Source organism: Mustela erminea, chromosome 2 (genome assembly GCF_009829155.1).
Source record: "Mustela erminea isolate mMusErm1 chromosome 2, mMusErm1.Pri, whole genome shotgun sequence".
In the NCBI taxonomy this organism is placed as follows: domain Eukaryota; kingdom Metazoa; phylum Chordata; class Mammalia; order Carnivora; family Mustelidae; genus Mustela; species Mustela erminea.
The window spans coordinates 15612124-15634889 of record NC_045615.1 but is presented as its reverse complement, the minus strand read 5'-3'; the positions used below and the strand labels follow the sequence as shown (position 1 = coordinate 15634889).

At 38.7% G+C, this 22766-nt stretch overlaps 1 protein-coding gene, 1 long non-coding RNA gene and 1 other non-coding gene across 10 annotated transcripts in view; 1 reads left to right on the top strand and 2 right to left on the bottom strand.

Annotated features, from left to right (window-relative positions):
- Positions 1-22766, bottom strand: part of LOC116584270 — a 49708-nt gene that overhangs the window by 17194 nt on the left and 9748 nt on the right. For 3 of the 6 annotated variants that reach the window (XR_004283132.1, XR_004283133.1, XR_004283134.1), the window contains one exon: positions 19478-21248. The exons of 1 other annotated variant lie outside the window; for it this stretch is intronic. This is a non-coding gene — a long non-coding RNA (uncharacterized LOC116584270). Of the gene's footprint in view, positions 1-19477; positions 21249-22766 lie in introns of those variants that run through there. 2 more of the 6 variants (XR_004283135.1, XR_004283137.1) reach the window with 2 other exon arrangements.
- ELP3 (elongator acetyltransferase complex subunit 3) overlaps positions 1-22766 on the top strand; it is a 94413-nt gene that overhangs the window by 68194 nt on the left and 3453 nt on the right. For all 3 annotated transcript variants that reach the window (XM_032332319.1, XM_032332321.1, XM_032332320.1), the window contains one exon: positions 236-317. In XM_032332319.1, coding sequence (XP_032188210.1) covers positions 236-317 — 82 coding nt within the window. The remainder of the gene's footprint in view (positions 1-235; positions 318-22766) is intronic.
- Positions 3339-3445, bottom strand: LOC116585384. Its single transcript, XR_004283585.1, has one exon. It is a non-coding gene; the product is annotated as a U6 spliceosomal RNA (small nuclear RNA).

The window sequence follows — 22766 nt, the reverse complement described above, 5'->3', positions numbered from 1 at the left end:
TAGATTACCTTTTGACGGCTTTTGTTGCAAAATTATTGCCTTTTTTTACTAGTCTGCTATAGTGTATTTTTGGTATAATTGAATGGTTTCTGTATTCTTATCCCCATAATTTTTTTTGGTCACTCTTATTTTAACAGATTTTAGCAACTACTGAATATTATCCCTTTTGTTTTACATATCCTCATAATGACTTCCTTCCTTCTTAATTCCCTAACCCCTCTTTTGCTCTTTCCAGGGATTTGGCATGCTGCTGATGGAGGAGGCAGAAAGAATAGCTAGAGAAGAACATGGATCTGGGAAAATAGCTGTTATATCAGGTAACTGGAGGAAGACAGAGTTCATGATTCATTCACGTTTTTAACTTGGTATCACAATTAAAATGATCTCAGGCCTCTCTTGCCCCCATTTATGATTATTCACAATTGGACAGAGTATAATAGTGAAAGACTTGTGGTCAGACACAGAATTACTGCACACAGTTTGGTGGCATAGTTTCAGAAGCACTCCATCTCTGAGTGGCAAGACCAGTAATCTGGATCCTGCCTTCCTTGCTGTCCGTCACACCAGTCATCTCTCTGTCCCACTAGTTGTCATGGTCATTTCCTCTCTTGTGCTTTGTGCCCACTCTGTCTGGGAAGATGAAATTTGGTGATAAAGATCCAAGAAAAAGTAAACCAGTGTGGCCATTATCAATATTGTTGTTCAGAAACTTAAAATGGATCTCAGGTGCCAGTACAAGATGTTTAAAGGTAGAGTTTTTTGCTCCTTAAGTATTGCCCTCAGTGACTTTGCTTCTGGGAAATAGCTTTCCCTTGTTTGGAAGTTTCCCCGTACTTTGTCTAGGTAATTGAGGAAGTGGGCACGAAAAGGAAATTCTAGTATGAATGGAGCAAAAACAACCTTATGTATACCCTTTCATTCCTACACTTTAGTAGTATATCCTTACAAAAATTGCTGTTCCCAGTAAGAAGCTTGCATGGGGGAAAGCTATGATCAGAATATAGGTTGTTTTCCCTCCAGAATTTGTTTTTCCATTAGAAAATATTTTCTCTTAGAGGCAGATTATTTTCTTTGAAGATCTTTTAAATAATCTTTTCTGAAAGGTTTTTTAATCAATAAGTTGCTGCTAATCAATAAATCAATAACCTTACCTGGGTTTTAACAGTTATAATTATGAAAATATAATGACACAGGCTTACTTAATCGCTTAGTGTGGTTGTGGTTTTCTTGGCATTATCCAGACAGATAAGTAAAACATTTCTCAACATGGCTAGCTTTATATATTTTCCTCTGTTATCTTTAATTTCACTAAAGAGGGACTTAATGAGGCTCATCTGATTGATACTGATATTTGTAATAAGAAATGTTTACCTTTCAACTGTTTAACCTGTGGTGGTTCTGAAGTTAACATTTCCCAGTACCAGGAAAGGGCCGCCTGACTCAGGACTCCTTCTACACACATCTGTGGAGGATTGAAAGCACCTGAAATTTCAGTGGTCCCTTTGGCTAGACACTGTCAGTGTTTTCAGCACAGTACTTCTCAAGCTTTAAATGTGCTTGTGCTTCACCTGGAGATCTTGTTAGAATGAAGATTCTGTTTCAGTCTGGGATGGGGCTTGAGAACCTGCATTTCTAACCAGTTCTCAGTGATACCTCTGCCAAGGTGATACCTTCAGACCACACTTTGAGTAGCAAGGTTCTCATATTCTCTTCCAAATCATTAAGGTCTGGATACTCTCCGTGACCCTGGCAGTGCCTACACTCCCACAGTCTGCTTTGCAGTCACATGGTTTTCTCGTATCTGTGGGAATGTCATCAATTTTAAAACGGAAGAACATTGGTAATCTTATCACTTCTCCACATTATTTCATTAGCCTTCCTAATATCTTTCTTTTGAGAAATGTTACATGCACAGAGGGCCCCTGACTGGCCTGAGGTTCTATTCAGTTGCACATAAGAGCCTCAGTTATTGTTTTTTATGAGCAGGGTGTCTAAGTGGAAATCAGCACCTGTCCTTTTTCTGGCTTTTTATCATAATCTAAAAGCTCAATTTCAGATCGTCTGCCTGTAGGATTTTTAAAATAATAAGAAGAGACTTACTGAAAATAGCAGGGAAGAACCTTTCTGCTTATCAGCACTACAGTAGGACCACTAGATTTCTGTATAGGAGATTTCTTTTGGCCAGTGGGTTTCTGTAGTCCTGGATTGTCTTTTTGAAACCAGAGTTCTGTGGGAGGAAGGAAGCATTGCTTCGGGTCACTCTAGTCTATATACTGGACCATTGCTTTCTACTGAGTAAAGCACACAAGGCCTTGACTTTCTCTTTGACTCAACATCTGATCAAAAAGCCAAGAACATTTGCTCTTTGTATGCATTTTATTGCTGTAATTTAGTATTTACTTTACTATTTCAGTTAAGCTTGTGAATTAGATACCTGAGATGTCCATTATTCAGAACTTTGAGCAGTGCAGATTTAATGTACTATCATCACCTGTCTTTTATGTTGCTTTTGTCCTTCCATGTTTGTTCATTCTTTACTTTACTTTATAGTGTGTGTGTGTGTGTGTTATTAACATATAATGTACTATTTGTTTTAGGGGTACAGGTCTGTGATTCATCAATCTTAAACTAATTCATAGTACTCACCATAGCACATACTGTCCTCAGTGTCCATCACCCAGCCACCCTATCCCTCCCCTCGACCACCAGCAACCCTCAGTATGTTCCCTGAGATTAAGAGTCTCTTATGGTTTATCTCCCTCTCTGGTTTCTGGTTTTATCTTGTTTCATTTTTCTCTTCCTTCCCCTATGATCCTGTCTTGTTTCTCAAATTCCTCGTATCAGTAAGATCATATGGTAATTGTCTTTCTCTGATTGACTTATTTTGCTCAGTTCTAGTTCTCTTATTACCCTCTTGTTCCAGCCATGTTGTTGCAAATGGCAAGATTTCATTTCTTTTGATGGCTGCATAGTATTCCATTGTATATATATACACACCCCATCTTCTTTATCCTTTCATCCATTGATGGACATCTAGGCTCTTTCCATAGTTGGGCTATTGTGGACATTGCTGCTATAAACATTGGGGTGCGTGTGCCTCTTCAGATCACTACATTTGTATCTTTAGGGTAAATACCCAGTAGTGTGATTGCTGAGTCATAAGGTAGCTCTATTTTCAACTTTTTGAGGAACCTCCATACTATTTTCCAGAGTGGCTGCACCAGTTTGCATTCCCATCAACAGAGTAGGAGGTTCCGCTTTCTCCATATCCTCACCAACACCTAGCTGGTTAATTTTAGCCATTCTGATTGGTGTAAGGTGGTATCTCACTGTGGTTTAAGAATATGGAATGCTTCATGAATTTGCGTGTCATCTTTGCACAGGGGCCATGCTAATCTTCTCTGTATCATTCCAATTTTAGTATATATGCTGCTGATGCAAGTACATGTGTGTGTGTTTTAATTTGTTTTTGTAAAAAGTCAGACAGTTGTTCTCCATAAATCAATCCTTAGAATGAAAAACTCTGATCACATTGGTGTTTGTGCACTGTGCTTTTTCACAGTGTGTCATTAGTTGGGCTATATAGGAGGAGACATTTGGGGAGTGGTTGGATTCCATTCCTTTGTTGACTGTAGCACTCCTTGTGATCTTGGATAATTTTACTTGATCGCCATGGACCTTTCTTTCCTTACTAAAAACAATGGAGGTAGGTTATCTTTTACAGTTACAGAATCTAGAACTCGGCCCTTCAGTGTCTTAATCTGTTGTAGTGCTCAGAGTAACCAATTATGTTTTACTGATTACGTCTAAAGTAGATTCTTTTCTGAAACCATGTTAGGAAGCCCTTCGGTTTCATTAGTATTTGAGTTCCATCTCCTTGTACATTGGGTATTTGATGGTGAAAATTAACACAGCTTCCCATAGGTAGGTTATCCTATCCATGATTTGTGGATGCATATTGACTTCAGTCACAATTTGGTGATACTTTTTTTTATGACCTTGTCCTTAATTTGTAAATCCATCCTTGTTCTGGTCTGTAGGCTTTTGTACACAGTGGTGGCCTAGATATTCTGTTCTGCCATAACTAGTAGCTTGAGCAAGGAAGAGACAGGTCATTTATCATTCTGGTTACTGTGACTATAAGAGTAATGCACTTATGTAGAGTTTTTTTTTAAATTACATTCTGATTCATTATTACTTCCCCTCAACTTGCCAGCAGATTTTCTGTTACTTGAATTTATGATCTTTGATTCTGTCTCAGACAATATGATTAACTGCACAGTAGATCTGATTTGAAACACTAGTCAGAAGGATTCCATGTGCTCTATTTTTCTCTATTAAAAACAAATCGGTTTTTTATCTTAAACCAATCGGCCATTTTATCTTTGTTACCTTAATATATTTTGTTTCTAGAGGGTATATACTGAATATTTTACAGCTGATTGATCCTTTTTTTTAGAAGATTAACTTATAGCTACATGAGAAAATTACAAATTTTCTTGTTTATTGGAGTCAAATGAAGCACTTTCTTAGACTTTTAAAAATAATTCTTTCTATTTTTTAAAGCACACGTATTTGTCTTGGGAAGTAAACTGTGTTTTTAAATTAACCATCAACTCCAAATGTGAGTATTAAAGCAAAAATGAAATGTTTGGCTTCCCCCAAGTTCAAGGAATCAGCACTGAGAGGGCAGAGGAGTACAAAGTGCTGCCCTGTGTTTGAGGGATGTTCCTATTAAGCCGCACAGCTAACTTAGTCCTCACCACATTGATTATCTTTAACTGCAGAAGAAGATAGATTTTTCTCTCTACTTACATTACATCTCAGTTCATGACTAATTGCCTCAGAATAGGAAAATAATCTTTTTCTGCATACAAAAATGAGTATATCAATAGGATAAGAACAACCAATTTACAAAATAATGTGTAGGCAGTTAATTACTGCTAAATATCTAAGCAATTAATTAGTCCCCATTATATCCAAGTGTTTTAGGATATCTCCCCAACTTACTCATGTAGGTTCTGTCAACATACATCTGTTTAAGATTAACAAATTCTGTCTACTTGAAAAGCTGTGATGTTTAAGTGGATGATGAACATTCTTTAATGTGTTAAGATAAAGCAGTTTTTTCTCTGCCCTGTCTTATGGTGTAAAGTGCAAGTGATTATACTGTAGAATCTAACTACAACATTTGAAATGCCATTACTAATAATCACCATGGAAACTGGAGATCTCTGATGTTATACTGCCCATACCCTTTCCAAAAGGGCAAATATAACTGATGATAGCTACTATTTAAAAAGCCACTTAATACCCCCAACAGAATGACTTTTTTTTTTTTCCCCTTTTGGCAATTTTGGCTAGGTATCAGATCCAGTCATGTTACCGTTTCTGTTTGCCAGGCTAATTGCTATGCATCAAGACGAACAGCTATTCCCCAAGCTCCCCCTAGTACCTTCGTCATAAGCAGTATTCTATTTGTGTTCTTTCAAGTAGAAAATTAATATGGCCATTGGCCAAGAATTGTACCAGGCTGATAGATCACACAGTGGTGGTGAGAAATGAGGAAAATGTCTGAATGGTTGATGACAGAAATCACTGAAGTCAGAGACTGTTAGCCATTTTGCTTAAACCCATTAAACAGACACAGAAGAGGGAAGGGGAGAAGGTAAATATACAGGGTGAATAAAACTTAAACCTTAAATATAGAATGAGTAAACAAGTCCCTGTGGAGATGAGATCATTCTAAATCATGATGCTCAGAATACGATTCTAAAACTACATCTACAACTCCTACCAGTGAAAAAACATCAACATGCCTGTGCCTTACGTAACCCAGTATGGTTTCCTAGGACCGAAATTAATGGTCTGGTACCCCAGAGCCAGTGTTTAATGATATGTGGGCAGAAAATAACAGTCATTTGGTTTCATTAAACTACAAATGGCTTAGGTTTACTTATGGGACCCCAGAAACTTCACCTGTATTCTAAGCAGCAACCCATCTCCCTTAATTTAAGGTGAAGGTAGCTTTATTCTTTGCATGAAAATCTAGGTGAAAAGAAGCATGTATTTGTACCTGGTTCTGTCTGGTAGTGGAATCATAATCCTAACCAAAATGCCTAGAAAAACCTTCCTTGTTTTGGCTTATCTGTTTCCTGCCAAAGGCAAACCAGTCTGTGCTGCACGTGCATGTGTGCCTAGCACTTCTCAGTAAGGAAGGGAGGAGATGGTTCTCTCTTCTTTCTGTCTCATCTCTTTCATAATTTCTCTTTTAATAAATTATCCTCTAATGAAATGCACACTGTTAGGGTTCTGTATATTCCTCTATTTCTCCCATTTTGGTGTTCTAACGATTATACATACTTCTTTTTTGTTCCATGTTCCCACAGGATTTTATCATGATGGTGGCTAGTATCTTCCTCTTTTTTTTTTTTTAAGATTTTATTTATTTATTTGCCAGAGAGAGAGAGAGAGAGAGAGAGCACAGGCAGGCAGAGTGGCAGCAGAGGCAGAGGGAGAAGCAGGCTCCCCACCGAGCAAGGAGCCCGATGTAGGACTCGATCCCAGGACGCTGGGGATCGTGACCTAAGCCGAAGGCAGCCGCTTAACCAACTGAGCCACCCAGGTGTCCCTAGTATCTTCCTTTTTAAAGACAATATATAGAACATAAAATATTGCTGTGCAACCAGGATTTTCTTAATTTTAGCATCATTATTAACTAGCATTGATGATATACTACTTTGCTGGATAAGAAATTAGCTAAATGTTTGCTAATTGGTGTCTGTATTGCACTGTTGCCCAGCTCCTCTCAGGGTCATTATTCCTGACTTGATATTTATTCATTTGTAGATAAATCAGGTACCAGATTGTAGTACTTTGTATACCAAGTGCGTTATACTCATCCCTCTCTTGGTATTCATGACTATATTTATTAAGGCATGTTTTTCAAGTATTCCTGAATAAGCCACTAGTGAGTTTCCACTGTTTGGATCTTATCAGCAACTGAATTTATGATGAGATTTCCTAAGCCAAAGCTAGTGATCCAGGTACGTAGTAGCTTGTTGGCTCTTGAGGAACCGTCTCTGGCAAGTGCTGTTGCTCTTCCCAGGTCCTTGCTAGCAAGTCTCCTTGCATCTCAGAAATGTGCACATGAGCATCCCAGAGGACAGCCTTGCTAATGTTGACACACATCTGTATACTTTTTCTCCCCATCCTTATTCCTCTTAGTTTTTGGGTATTGGGAATTACGCTGTGTGCATCTGCTTGGGAGGAGGAATAGTGTTATGTCACGTGGCCTCTAATAATATTCCCAAGAGGTCTGGGAGCTTGGATAGAAATGACTGCTTTTATTGCAAAGTTAGACACTTCACAGGCTTTTTTCTGAGGAAGAAGGCCTTCTCCAAAGTGGTCTAGTCTGGACTACTTATCATATGCTCTCTGTCACAAAGTCTGTTTTTAGTTTGTTACCATGTTAACTCCTTATCAGTGTAACTTTCATATAATTAGTATGGTTCTTTTCTGTAAATATATGACATTGCTATAATCCCTTCAGTTTGATAAAACTTTACTCTTTCAGATCTATTTCTTGCCTTTTGGGTGAGCAGATCACTAAATAATGCTGGAAAACATTTGCTGCCTTCTTTAGCAACTGAGATACTGCTTTTATGGAGTCTTTTAGTTTAAACATTTCTCATTCCAACAGGATATAATACAGGGGACTTTTTATTTTTTGGTCAGCCTGGCTTAAACTGTTGTCTCTAATAGCTCACATTTCCAAGACATTAACTGGTAGATTTAGGGTTTTAGATAGTGGCCATGGGATATGTTTCCTTATATCCCCCCCAACCACCACCACCACCATTTTCTCCCACTCTGAGCATCCAGTTGTTCAGTTTTTCCACCATATATGAATGAATCATGGATGTTTGGTGTATCTAAGCCTCAGATCTAGACCCTGTGTTCTCTCTAACCTCTTACTGCAAATCCTACTAATTAGTGATTGTTTTGGTTACTTCTTGTTGCCTAACACACCACACCAAAATTTGGTGGCTTAACAGAACAAGCATTTCATTTTCTTAGTGATTCTGTAGGTCAGAAATTCAGCAGGGAATAGAAAGGATAGCTCATTTCTGTTTCATGATGTCTGGAGCCTTAGCTGGGGTGGCTTAAATGGCTGTTAGCTGACTAGGTTGGCTTGTCTGGAGTCTCAGTTCTAGCCGGTAGCAGGTGCTCAGTGGAGGCTATCAACATGAGCACCTTGGTTCCTTTCCCATGACTTACATGTCCCATGGCTTGAAAGGCTGGGCTCGAAGAGGAAGGAAACAAAGACTTGGGCTTAGAAGTCCCAGAAATCTTATATTCATATCTGTTTCTGTGTAATAAATAACCACAAAACTTAGTGGCTGAAAACAAGCAGTTACCACACAGTTTCTGTAGGTCAGAAATCTAGAAGCGACTTAGCTCGGTACCTCTGGCCCACAGTGTCTCACAAAGCTGCAGTTAAGGTATCAGCTGGGGATGTAATCATTTCAGGATTCAATTGGGGTTGAAAGATGCACTGCCAGTTTTACTGTGTGGTTTTGGCAGGCTTCAGTTCCTCACAGGCTGTTGGTCTAGGGCCACAGTTCCTCACCATGCCTCACAGGCCTCTCTGTAGAGCTGCTCATCACATGTCAACTTGCTTCCCCCCTAGAGTGATCACAGAGACAGAGAGCCCCTCAAGATGGAAGCCATAGTCCTTGTACCTGGTCTTAGAAAAGAGTCAAGTCCAGCCTACTCTCAAGGGGAAGGGATTATATAAGACTGAATACCACTAGACAGGGACTCTGGAAGTCGTCTTAGACCCTGCCTGCCTTAGGCCCCATTCTGTTGCTTAACCAGCATCACTGGGCCAGCGTGGATTTAAAGGGTGAGAGAGTACATCCACTTATAAAGAGAGGATCTGGTGACAGCCCTTTTTTGCCTAGTAAGTTAAATATGTTTTCATTAACTTGAGATTAACAGGCATACAGTCCCTTTCTACAGGAAACTTCATTTAGCCTTCTCCCAGGATAGACTCTCTTTGGGCCAACGTAGGTTCAAGGGTTCTTATCCCAAACCCAATATCAGATTTTCATAGAAACAGTTATGGCAGCACAGTTATACCTAACACTGTCCTAAGTAGACTTTGGCGGGCCTTCCTCACAAGTTGCCCCTGCATCTGACCTTTTGTCTGTCATCTTTCTTCCATGAGGACATGTCTGTATTTCCCTTTACAAGCCTATCTAAATCCTGTCTGGTCCTTTAGATCTATGTTATTGGCCATTTATATCTTTCTTCTAGGTTAGGGAATATAGAAGATTATCTTTGGGCTGAGGGTACATGGTTTCTCTTTAGAGATATCCCACTCTTATCCCCCCACAAACACCTGAAAATAGTTAATGAACCTTTAAAGTCCTTTTTTTTAATTTGTGGAGGTAGTAAATTGTATATGACAAAATTTACCATTATAACCATTTTCTAAAAAAGATTTTTATTTATTTATTTGACAGACAGAGATCACAAGTAGGCAGAGAGGCAGGCAGAGAGAGAGGAAGGGAAGCAGGCTCCCCACTGAGCAGAGATCCCGATGCGGGGCTTGATCCCAGGACCCTGGCATCATGACCTGAGAGTCTGTTTTTCCCTCTCCCTCCCCACCCCACCGGCTCATGCATGCTCGCTCACTCTCCCTCTATCTCAGATAAATAAGTCTTTAAAAAAAAAAAAAGTAGAGTTGCTGGATCAAACTCTTTTTAACTTTTTCAGGAATCACCAAACTTTCTACAATGGCCATATCACTCATTTTATGTTCCCTATCAGCAATGCATGAGTTCTCATTTCTCCGCATCTTTGCCAACACTTGTTTTCCCTTTATTCTTTTTTAAAATAACCATCCTAGTAGGTGTGGAGTGTTGTTTTACTGGGGTTTTAACTTTGATTCCTTAATGTCTTTTTTGTGCTTGTCATTTGTGTATCTTCTTCTTTTTTTTTTTTTTTTTGTCATTTGTGTATCTTCTTTAGAAAAACATCTGTTCAAGTCCTTTGCTTAGTACTTAATTGGGTTCTCTTTCTGTTGTTGAATTTTAGGGATTCTTCATATTTTCTGGATACTGTTATAAGATCTGTGATTTGCAAGTATTTTCTTCCATATACATTCATAAAGTTAGAGGTTTGTAGTTTTCTTTGTACTGTCTTTGTATAGCTTCATTATCAAGGTGTTGCTAGCCACATATGCTAAGTTAGGAAGTGTCCCTCCTTTTAAGTTTTTTGGAAATGTTTGAGGATTGGTGTTAATTCTATAAACATTTAATAGAAATCACCAGTAAAGCCATCTAGTCCTAGGTTTTCCTTTGTTTGGAGGATTTTGATTCCCTGACTTGTTAGAGGACTATATAGACCTTTTCTTTCTTCTTGAGTCAGTGTTTGTAGTTTGTGTTTCTGGGATTTGTCCATTTTAACTGGATTATCCAGTATATTGGTGTATGCACACATCCAAGTTGTTGTCATAGTATTCTTATAATTCTTTTTATTTCTATAAAGCCAGTAATCTCTCTTTCATTTCTAATTTTAGTGATTTCAGTTTTTTCTTTACACTTTTTTCCATACTTTGTAAGATTTCAGTCTTAATAAATTTATTAAATTTGTTTTATGACCTGATAATATGATCCAAGTTGTAGGACCCTTCAAGTCCACTGTGGAAAATGTATATTCTGCTGTTGTTGAGTGATGTGTTCTATATGTGTCTGGTAGGTCTAATTGGTTTAAAGGGTTTTTCAAGTCTTCTATTTCCTTACTGATCTTCTGTCTTATTTTTCAAGAAATTATTAAAAATGTGCATTGAGATGTCCAGTTCTTAATGTAGACCTATTTATTTCTCCCTTCGTTCTGTCCATTTTTGCTTCATGTATTTTGGGGCTCTGTTGTTAGGTATAAATATGTTTATAATTGTTAAACCTTGATGAATTGAACTTTTTATCAATACATAACATTTTTCTTCACCTCCTATACATTTTTTTGGCTTAATATATCTTTTCTTTGGGGCACCAGGGTGGCTCAGTCGGTTAAGCATCTGCCTTTGGCTCAGGTCATGATCCCAGGGCCCTGGGATCGAGCCCCCGATTGGACTCCCTGCTCAGTGGGAAGCCTGCTTTTCCTTCTCCTTCTGCCTGCTGCTCCACCTGCTTATAATATCTTTCTCTCTGTAAATGAATGAATAAAATCTTTAAAAAAAAAAAAAAACTAGCTTTCTAAAAAAATGAAAAAAAAAAATAAAATATCTTTTCTTTGGTAGTATATCCACCTCAGCTCTCTTTTGGTTACTAGTTATTTTCTTAGTGATTACCTGAGGGATTACAATTAACATCTTAAACTTAGAGCAACCTAGTTTGAATAATATGAATTTAGTTTTCATAGTATGCAAACATTTTGCTCCATACATATCGGTTTCTGTTTTGCCTTGTTCCTGTCATAAATTATATATATATATAATATCTTTATACCTATAAGTCTCTTAACAAATTTATAATTATTGTTTTATGAATTTGTATTTTAAATTATATAGGGGAAAAGAGGAGTTACAAACCAGTACAATAATATTGGCTTTTGTATTTACCTATGTAGTTAACGTTTAGCAGTGTTCATTCATTCTTTGTTCTTCTTCCCTCCTTCCTTCCTTCACATGAAGGAAGTCCTTCTGTTTTGATCTGAAGGATTCTTGCAGGGTAAGTCTAGTGGTACAACCTTTCCTAGCTTTGGTTTATTTGGAGATATCTTAATTTCTTCTTTATCCATGAGAGATAATTTTGCTGTATATAAAATTCTTAGTTGACAGGTTTGTTTTTTGCTTTCTTTACTTTAAATGTGTCAGCCCATGCCTTCTGACCTCCATGGTTTCTGAGATTAGCTGTTGATACTATTGAGGATCCCTTGTATTTGATGAGTCACTCCTCCCTGCTTTCAAGATTCTTTGGCTTTTGATGATTTGTCTGTAATGTGCCTTGATAGATCTTTTTGAGTTTATCCTGCTTGAAACTTTTGAGCTTCTTAGGAGTGTAGTTTCATATCTTTCATCAAATTTGGGAAATTTTGGCCATTTTTTTCTTAAATTTTTTTTTCTACCCTTTATCTGTCTCATCTCCCTCTGAGACTTCCATTATGTGTATGTTAGTATGCTTCGTGGTGTCTCAACAGGTCTCTTAGGTTCCTTGTTCTTTTTTCTTTCTGCTCCTTAGACTGGATAAATTCAATCACATTATCTTTAAGTTCACTGATTCTGTTTTCTGTCTGCTCAGATCTGCAATTGAACTCCTCTATTAAATTTTAAATATTTTTGCTACTGTACTTTTCAGCTCCAATATTTCTGTTCAGTTTCTTTTTATAATTTCTCTTTATTGACATTCCTCCTTTGTACATAGAGTGTTTGATTTCTTTTAGTTCTTGTTTTGAAGTATATATAACATTGTATAAATTTAAAGCATACAATATGTTGATTTGATAAATTTATGTATTGTAATATGATTCACATTATGGCATTAATAACACCTCTAACATACCACATTATTATCATTTCTTTTTTGTGGTAGGATTAAGATCTAATCTTTTAGCAAGTTTGATGTTTATAATATTGCTGTCTATAATCACTATGCTGTGCATTAGATCTTCAAGAATTATTTATCTACAAGTTGCAAGTTTGTACCCTGGTACAGTATCGCTCCTATTCCTCCACCCTCCCAGCCCCTGGCAACTAACATTCAACTATTTTTTTAGGTTCTATATATAAGTGATATCATACACCATTTGTCTTTGTCTGATTTTATCACCTAGCATAATGGCCTTAAGGTCCATCCATGTTGCAAATGGCAAGATTTTTTTCTTTCCCATGGCTGAATAATACTCTGTTGCATGTACTGTATACCCTACACCACAGTTTCTTGATCCATTCACCCATTGACAGACACAAAAGTTGTTTTCATATTTTGGCTAGTGTGAATAATGCTGCAGTGAACATGGAGTAAATATATCTCTTCAGTGTCTTGTTTTCATGACTTTTGGATGTTTATACCCAGAAGAAGAATTACTGAATCATGTGATAATTCCTTTTTTTTTCCTGGTAATTCTGTTTTTAATTTTCTGATGACTCCATACTGTTTTCCAGAGGAGCAGCACCAATTTATATTCCCACCAGCATGCACAAGGGCTCCCTTTTCTCCACAGTCTTGCCAACACTTGTTCTTTTGTCTTCTTGCTGGTGGCCATACTAACATGTGCGAGGTCATATCATTGTGGTTTTGATTTCCATTTCCCCGATGAATAGTGATGTTGAACACCTTTTCATGTACCTGTTGGCTGCTTGGATATTTTCTTTGGAGAAATGTCAGTTTAGTCTCTCTGCCCATTTGTAATCATTGTTTTTTGTTACTCAGTTGTATGGTTAAGTATTATGGATATTAACCCCTTATTCATATATGAATTGCATATATTTTTTCCCATTCTATAGGTTTTTTCATTGTTTTAATTATTTCTTTTGCTATAGAGAAGCTTCTTAATTGCAGTCCCCCTTATTTTTGCTTTTGTTGTTTGTGCTCCTTTAGTTCTTTGTCCATTGTTTCCTTCAGCTTCTGAGCATATTTAATACAGTTGATTTTGCCTGGTAATGCCAGTGTCTAGGCTTAAGCATAGCTTTTGTCAAATTCTTTTTTTCCTGGATTTTCTATTGTTAAGATCTGCACATTTGAATATTATACAGGTCAGACTGTCCTCCTCTGTAGGGTTGCTTTTAAGGGCTACAGTCGTCCATTTGTGTAGTGACTTTTCCAAACTGTTTTTGTAAAGTTGATTCTTCATTGCATGTGGCCCCTGAAGTTTTTGTTCTCTCTGCAGTCAGCTTGTGACCCAACAGGGATTTTCTTAAATGTCTGGATCTTTAAAAGCGGGAGAAGGTAGTGTATGTCTCTTCAAATCTTACAATAAATACCCCAGGGAAGCCACAGCAAGGAGGGAACAGAACAAAAACACTAGTCCCCCCAAGAGCCTCCAAACCAAACAAAACATACAGCTTCACATTCTTAGAGAAAATGGTTTATTGCCCACCATGGCTGCAGCCAGCTACATAGAAATCAGGAATAGTAGGTGCTTTGCATCTGCTGCTTTCCTGTCATAGTTGAGCAGCCCCTTCCTCAGGCACCCCCCCTGGATGCTATAAAGTTCCATTGTCCCAAAATAGTTGGTTCTGTTTTTTTCCAGTTTAGTAGTAGATTCAGTGGAGCGACTGATCTCTGCAGTTTCCTACTCCACCATTTGCTCTTTTAAAGTCTGTTTTTTAAAAGACTATAAATAGAAGGGATCCCACTTCCTATACCAGGTTACCGATGGCACAGTCTTTAACTACTGTAGAGACACTAATGATTTGGGACATGAACAAAGTAGTGAGAATGATCTGTGACATACACATATTCTGCACTGATATGAACAGAGCCACTTCATTTCTGAATTAGAAGATTGTGGGTTCTCCTATATCAAACACCCTATGAAGGAAAAAAAAAAAACCTAAGAGCTATAGGATAACCAACCACCATCAGCCTACCCTAAGTTTACATAGTAGCTTTTAGCTTTTATTTAGATTCTCTGTGTCTGCTTTATAAGTTACCTACTTTTATTTTTTGTTCAATTTGTCTTTGTTCTTATCTTAGTATAGCCATTTCAGAATGGCTAGAGGAACTTTCAGGCCGCCTGGTAGCAGGTTGGGTCTTAGAGCTCTACTCAGGTAGTCTCTGTATCTTCCAAGATCATGGAGAATAAGGTACTAATGTGCTGTATTTTTGACTTGGAATAATCAACTGCTTTCAAGAACTAAGATTATCCGTGGGTAATCCGTTTTTTTTTTTTTTTTTTAGAATAAGGGAAGAAAACCTCTTTCAAAGATTTCAGGTCATTGAGTTTATTGGTTCATTTTCAAATGTTCGGAATAAAAGCCTTTCCCCAACTCTCATATGTGTGCATTGTTGAAGAGTGAAATATTGCCATCCAACTAAGAGATCAATGAGATGTAATAAAGTCTCATTTCAATAGCAAATGAATGAAACTAATGAATACATTTGCCTTGTATTAACGCTGCTAGGCACATATCAAGCACTCAATAAATAGTTGACTAATTGAACCCAAAACTAATTAAAACAGTTTCTTTATTTTTATTCCACTGATTTTTTTAAAATGATCATGAATCATCATCTCAGTCTTTTGCGCCTAGTTGGAAAAATCAGATTTAAGTTTCAAAAGATAGATTTAGCATATTTTCTCTTTTCATGTTTGGCTCTAGGAATGTGCTGTAGGCTGAATTTTAATTCAGTCCAACAAATGACTAGCGATGAAGGGGACAGCCTTGTGTCTTAGCTGAGGTAGTGTCAAAGAACTGGAATGCTCCAGATTTCAATTCATTTTCCTACTTCAGACATGAAAGCTTCTAAATTATTAGGTCAGAAATTTTCTTTCCTTGAAGAATTCTAGCAGATAAAACTCTTAATTTCTAGCTCCTAGTACATACTCAATAATTACATGATATTAAATTTTTTTTCGTGTATTAAATCACATTAGTAATTTCATGTGCTTCCTTTGTCCAGTTGGAATCACTAAACCCAAGTTTTTCTGATATTCCACATACATGAGGCATATATTTCCTTATTTAATAAACAAGCGTTCACATAGTTAAAATTACTAAATCTTAACTAATCTGTCATTTTTAAAAGTTGACAGTAAACTGTAGCAAATAGGAAAGTTCATTAACTGCTAAACAAGAAATTGTTTAACCAATGCCTATGTCGTCCTTACTTAGGTCAAGAACATACGCAGCATCCATATAATAAGAAGTACCCTCTCTTGACCCCTCCCATCATCCTCTCCTTCCACCTCCTTGCGTTCTTCCTTCTAGCAGCAGCCTGGCTTTTTTGGTATTTTCTTCCATGTATTCTTTTTATACTCCCATTACCTAACTATGAATCCCTTAACTGTAGTGTAGTTTTGTTGTTAGTTTTAGATAAATGAAATCATTTTAGTAAATTTGTTGTTCTGGCTGCTTGTGTGCAATATAATAAGATGAAGTCACGTTGTGTGTGGCTGTGTTCATTTTCACTCATTTTCATTGATATATAGGATTCCATTATGCAAATATCTCACATTTTTTTTTATTCTTGCTGGATATTTGTATAGCTTCCAGTTTGGGCTCATGAATATTCTTATATATGTATCATGGGGCCCATGTGCAGACATGTTTGTGGGCAGTGCACTAAGAGTGGCTTGTTGGATTACAGAGAGTTACAGGTGTTTATAAGAATCTACAAAGTGGTTTCCTATACTGCTACCAATTTTTACTCCCACGAGGAATATGTAAGAGTTTCAGTTGTTCAGGATGTATGTGGTGGTATTTTCTGTAGTTTTAATCTATATTTCCTGCTGACTGATGTAGTTGACTGCCTTTTCATATGTTTATTGGTCATTTAGATATTTTTTGAACTTTCTCCATGTGTGATACTTTTTAAAAAATCCACAAGACATTATTATTACTAATATTATTGTTATATACATTTAATATTCCTTTGGACTTACTGTTACATTTATTACTTTCTTTGCTCTTTATTTTCATTGATATATAGGATCCTATGATATGAATATATCACATTTTATCTGTTTTATTGTTGATGGGTAATCAGGTAATTTGCAAATACTATTTTCTTTATGCCTAAAGAATTTACTTTAGTGAACTAAATTTGATTATATGACGTGTCATTATCTGATTCTGTTCTTGAATGCAGTTTTCACTAAGAGTTCTGGGTTTGTATTTTTTGGCTTTCAGCACCTTGAGACTTTTTCCACTGTCTTTGGCTTTTAATGATGCAGTTAAGAACTCTCAGGTCTGTCTTCAGGATATCTCTGGCTGCTTTTATGATTTTGTTTTTTAATATTGTCTGGTTTAGAGTGTGTTTTCTGTAGTTTTACTATGGTGTTCCTGGGTATGGGTTTTCTATGCTTGGGTTTCTTTCATGGGGGAGTTGATTTTTTTCTTTTTTAAATGAGTAATTTTCAGCCTCTATCCCATATTGTCTCTATCCTATTTTCTCCCCACTTCCTGGAACTGCTGGTAAACATACGTTAGACCTACTCATTATATCCATTGTGTCCCATACCCTCTTTCCCTACCCCCATTGCTTTGTTTCTCCATGTGTCATCGTTGATAGTTTCTTCTAATTCGGTATAACCTACTGCTAAACTCACTCACTGATGCCTTAGTCCTCATTTTTCAGTTCTCTGATTCTAGTATCTTTTTCAACTGTTCTATCATGTTTTAGTTTTTTGTTGCTTTTAAATAGTCTTAAATTCAGTCTCTATCTCAGTGAACTGTAGGAAGCATAGTTCTTCTACAATTTGCATCAGAGGACCTCAGATCTGGAATACCTGCAGCCTTTTGTTACCCTGTTGTCTTGTTTAAAAGTATATCTCATCACTTCTTATTTGCAGAACATTTTATGAGAGAATTTGCTTTCAAGAATACTTCAAAACCTAGATGATGTTAGCTTCATCCAAGTAGGATCTCTGTTTCCTTTAGCCAGGGCATCTAAGAGCACTAGTTGTCCAAGAACAAGGCTTGAGGTTTATCCAGGTCGTGTGAATGACCGCCCCCCCACCCCCCCGGCAGAAGTCCCTCTCTCTGCTTCAAAGTTGAACCTTTCAGAGACAATCCAGAAAGGGAATTGTTACCCTGGAGTCTGTGCCTTTACCAGGCTCTGGATTCAGACTCTTTTCTGTTCCTTCATCTTCTTGAATCTTAGAAGCAACTCTGGCTTTCAGTTACTCCCACAGTGCAGAGCACCTTTCATGGAGAGGAGTGAGATGAGCAGTATTATAGCTAGTTCTCTGCTTCTGGTGGCCACATGACTCCTACCCAGTCCCACTTTTCTCCATCTGGTCTCTGTAGATCTCAGCTGCCCTTCCTGGATTGGCAACCACCACCAAGGTAGAAGTCTACTCCCTTCTTAAAGCTCACCTTTTCTCCTTATTCTCTGCCTGATAATAACTATTAGACCTTTGGTGTTTTGTTTTTTGAATTTGTCTAAATTTTTAGATTGTTCTCAGCTGGCAAGTTGATCTTAATCATTTAGTGTGCCACAGTCCAGCCTGAAGTCACCTTGTTTTCTATAAGTTTCATACTCCTCCTGACTTGACTGCCCTTCCTCTGGGATCTCGGTTCCATCATTTTTCCATCTTTGTTGCTTCCCCCCCCCCGCCCCGCCACATTTTCCCTCCAAACTCCATATGGTATTTTTCTTCATTTTAGAAAGGGTGACAATTTATCAAGTAGTTACTGAAAAGTAACAGTAGGTCTCACACTTGTAAGCCTTATCTGCTTACAAAGTTTGTTATTGCCTATGTTATCAGACCGTTTTATGTAACTTTTCTTACTGAGCCCTATTAGTGAGGTGAAAATAAGGTCACTGTGTTTATTTCAGCTAGTGATTTATCAAAAATGATACTGACAAACTAGACACAGGTATGAGAGGTAAGTTGATGAAGACAAGCCAATTAGTTGTCCATTCTATGCAGCTACTAGAGCAGACTTGACGTTTAAAGCCAGAGTGGGGGAGGTGGCTGGGGCACTTATCTACAATACCCAGTGCCACCCCAGCTATAGCTTAGCAGAAATACTGTGAGCTGTGGAGACAAGGGACCTGGGTCTGAATTATGGTTCTGTTTCCTAACTCTGTGACCTTTTGTTAGCGCCCTTTCTGGAACTCACATTCCTCATAAGATAGTAATTCCAGTCTTGTTAGGTTTTGTGTGTGTGTGTGTATGTGTGTTGGCAGGGAGCGGGGGGAGTCTGTTGTTTTAAGATTTTATTTACTTTAGAGCGAGAGCATGCTGGGGAGCCGGGGAGGGGTAAAAGGAGAGGGAGAAATCTCAAGTGGATTCTGTGCTGAGCAGAGAGCCTGACATGGGGCTTGATCCCAGGATCCTGACTTCATGACCTGAGCTGAAGCCAAGAGTCAGACGCTTAACCACCTGAGCCATCCAGGTGCCCCTTTGTTAGGTGTTTGAGTTGGTAGGTCAGATATCTAGATGCAATGCCTGGCATTTCTAAATGCTAAATTCCTCCTCCCGCTTTATACTGTAACGTTGTTGGGCTTCCTTTGTTTTGAAATGGAGTTAGGTGGGGTGTAGGCTCATCTCCTGCTCCTGACTTACTTTCTCTCTTAAAGGGAATATGTGTTTTCAGTTTTCTCAGCCTCTGCTTTGGTGGAGGATTTATCCTTTTAGAAGGAAAGGGCTGCAGTAATAGGAAGAAGCAAAGAGCTACTTTGTACCCAAGTCAGGGACCACACTGACTAGTTTACTCCTTTTGCTTACTTCTTCCCCCCGCCTTTGTTTTCTAAAATAGAATCAGAGTGGAATTTAACAGATTTGTTCCATTTTCCTCTTTTATTAATCTTAAAGATTTTGTGATTTTTATTCCCCCACTTATACTAAAGATCATTAAACAACCCGTAATTAAGCTACTCCTGTAGTCAGTGGCTGAGGCAGTGGCATGTAGGTACACACTTCGTGATTTCCTTTCTTTCCTCAGTATTAAGAGTATGCAAAACTTAAGCTAAATGGTATACATTTTTCAAAGAAAGAAAGGAGAGGGGGTCAGAAAAGTGGAGGCATTTTCACCCACTGTGAGGGGTTTGAGGCTTGAAGGTATTGGGTACAGAAAAAGGATCAGAGAAATACTCTATCCCCTGGTTTCCCCTAAGTGATAGGGTCCTAGGAGGTAGGCAGCTCATGGCAGCCAGCCTTGGAGCAATCAGCTGGAGATCACAGTTGGGTAAGGAGCACTTCCACATAGTGCTGACCAGCTCTCTCTTCCTGTCACCCCATCAGAGTGCATGGCATCCCAGGTCTTTACCTCTGTCCTGTGGCTGCGTTCTGTGTAAAGTTCCTGCACACAAGTAACCAGGTTTATGTTCTCCTCCAAAAGAGCTATAGGTCCTGGGGCACAGGTGAAAGCCAGGAGGGTAACTATAGAGGCTGGTCGCTGAAACCGAATCACAGAGTATCACTCCAACACATTTCAAGATACTCTTCTTTCACCATATCTCATCATCATCAGAGCCTGCAAAGTGGTGAAGATAGAACATTTATCCAGCCTCTGAGAGTAGGAAAGAGGCCCCCAAGATCTACGTAACTTCTGGTTGTGGGTTACAGAACTTGGAGGATGAAAGGAAGCAGGCATTTGGCCCACCCCCACTCCTCCCCATCCTGACTGCTCTGCTGACAACTGGCCATAGGGCACCCTGAGGGCTGCTGTGTGTCTGTGCAAGTCCTGCTCGTTCCCCAGCCCAAGGCTTTGCAGACCCAAGAACTCAGTTACATGCACAGCCCACTGCATGTCTCCTCAAGGGCAGGAGCAGCTTTAACGCTGAGGCCTGTGACACAGCCTGCCGACGTCAGTCTGGGAGGCTGGCTGACGTCAGTTGTGACACGTAATTGCTTGTTGTTGGCCGAATAACAAGAGGAAAGTTACTGTGACAGGACTGTTTAGAGCCCTGCTCAGCACGGAGTGGGGATGGGAGCAGGTGTGACCTGCACCCAGTCTGGGTGATGGTGTGTTCTCCTTCAAGCTGGCTAAGAGCACTAATGCTTTTGGCAGTCTTTTCTGCAGATTGTAGAAAGGGGGGGGGGCACGTAGAAATACAAATGGGGAGTATTTTTGCTTAGTTGGTTAATACCCAGTGGAGGTCAGACTTCTCTCCCCCAAATTCTTAAAAGTTCTCAGAGCCTCCAGAAGTAGATTTTCCATCTCAGTGCTACTGCATGTTACTGAAAACAAAGAAAGGAGCTTGAAAGTATACCTTTCCTTCAAAAAAAGCACAAAGTCTAAATGTGTCTTCTCAAGCTGGTAATGATTTCTAGGGCGTGTGCCCTGTATACAGGCAGAAAGGGAGAGCTCAGGGAGTCTGTATGCTCACTGGGAGTCACGACTGAGGAAGGCTTCATTGTGCCCCTGTAGACCTGTTCTTCTCAGCAGCGTGCTTAGGAAATCTGGACACCCTCAAGGTGAGGAACTTTTGCAGTTATCCGAGGCCTGGCTAGTCCTGTCTTGGGAGCGGCTTCTGTGTCACCTCTGCTGCTGGTTGTGGTGGATAGATACGGGTTGTAGCATGTCTCAGGAAGTAAAGTCCACTGATCAACAGGACATCTTCAGTCTGGAAATTGATGGTGAAGAAAATATCATCATCTTTATTTGAAAGAAGGCAATTAAACTATATCTCCAGTGACTAAGCTGAGCAGAACTGGAAGGAAACAGATGTATTATGTGACTTCCTCTGAGTAGAAAGCTGGAAGCATTAGCAATCTGGCGGATGAACTGATAATTGTTGAAGGAGCTGGGTAATGGGTATGTGGAGGTTCAATATACTATCATTTTTACTTTTATATATCTGAAATTCTTCATAGTGGATTAAGTCCATGGAAAATGGCATCTGCTTTGTGAAATTAGAATATATAAAAAAACAAATATTTCTTTAAAAATTGGGGGCAGTTTTATTAGATATAATAGTATAAATTGAAAAGCAGACTCTTAATCTTTAACATAACAAGGTGGAAAATTTGTAACTTGATGAAGAAGTCCTGCCCTTAATGCCTTTTACATTGAGTCATTCCCACTGACTGGGCACCTAACAACACAGTGGCAATTTTTTCTTTTTCTTTTTTTAAAGACATCCCCCAGGAGCACAGTTCTCTGTATGTATACCACATAATAACTGTGAATACAGTACAGTATATCTGTAAGCATTCATTGCATGTTCATGATATGCCAGGCGCTTATTAAGCCCTAATGATGGAAGTCATGGACTTTAAAGAGCTTACATTCTGGGAGGGGAGCTAGACATGCAAGTAAAATAAAGCACAGCATGATTACCAAAACAACAGGGCAGTAAGGAAGGGATGAAGCTAGCATAGAAAGAGGGGCTATGATTTCTTGCTTCTTTGTGGATAGTGGACATATGTGCAAGAGTCTCCTGGTGGTTTGTCCAAGTGGGCGGTTCAGTGTGAAGTGGGCCACTCATCCTATTCCTTCTACCTTATTTTACTGAATTCTCTGGACAAATTGATCTCTCAAAATACATTGAAACAGGGGCGCCTGGGTGGCTCAGTGGGTTAAAGCCTCTGCCTTCGGCTCAGGTCATGGTCTCAGGGTCCTAGGACCGAGCCCCACATCGGCCTCTCTGCTCAGCGGGGAGTCTGTTTCCTCCTCTCTCTCTCTGCCTGCCTCTCTGACTACTTGTGATCTGTCAAATAAATAAGTAAAAATCCTTTAAAAAAAACAAATACATTGAAACATCTATTAAATGGAGTGTCCCTCTGAAGCTTTATTTTTTTAATTGAGATACGTATACGTGTTAAGCACACCACTTAATTTTTTTAATTTTAATTTTTTTTTATAAACATATAATGTATTATTAGCCCCAGGGGTACAGGTCTATGAATCGCCAGGTTTACACACTTCACAGCACTCACCATAGCACATACCCTCCCCAATGCCCATAACCCCACCACTCTCTTCCTACCTCCCTCCCCCCGGCCACTCTCAGTTTGTTTTGTGACATTAAGAGTCTCTTATGGTTTGTCTCCCTCCCAAGCCCATCTTGTTTCATTTATTCTTTTCCTACCCTCCAAATCCCCCACATTGCATCTCCATTTTCTCATATCAGGGAGATCAT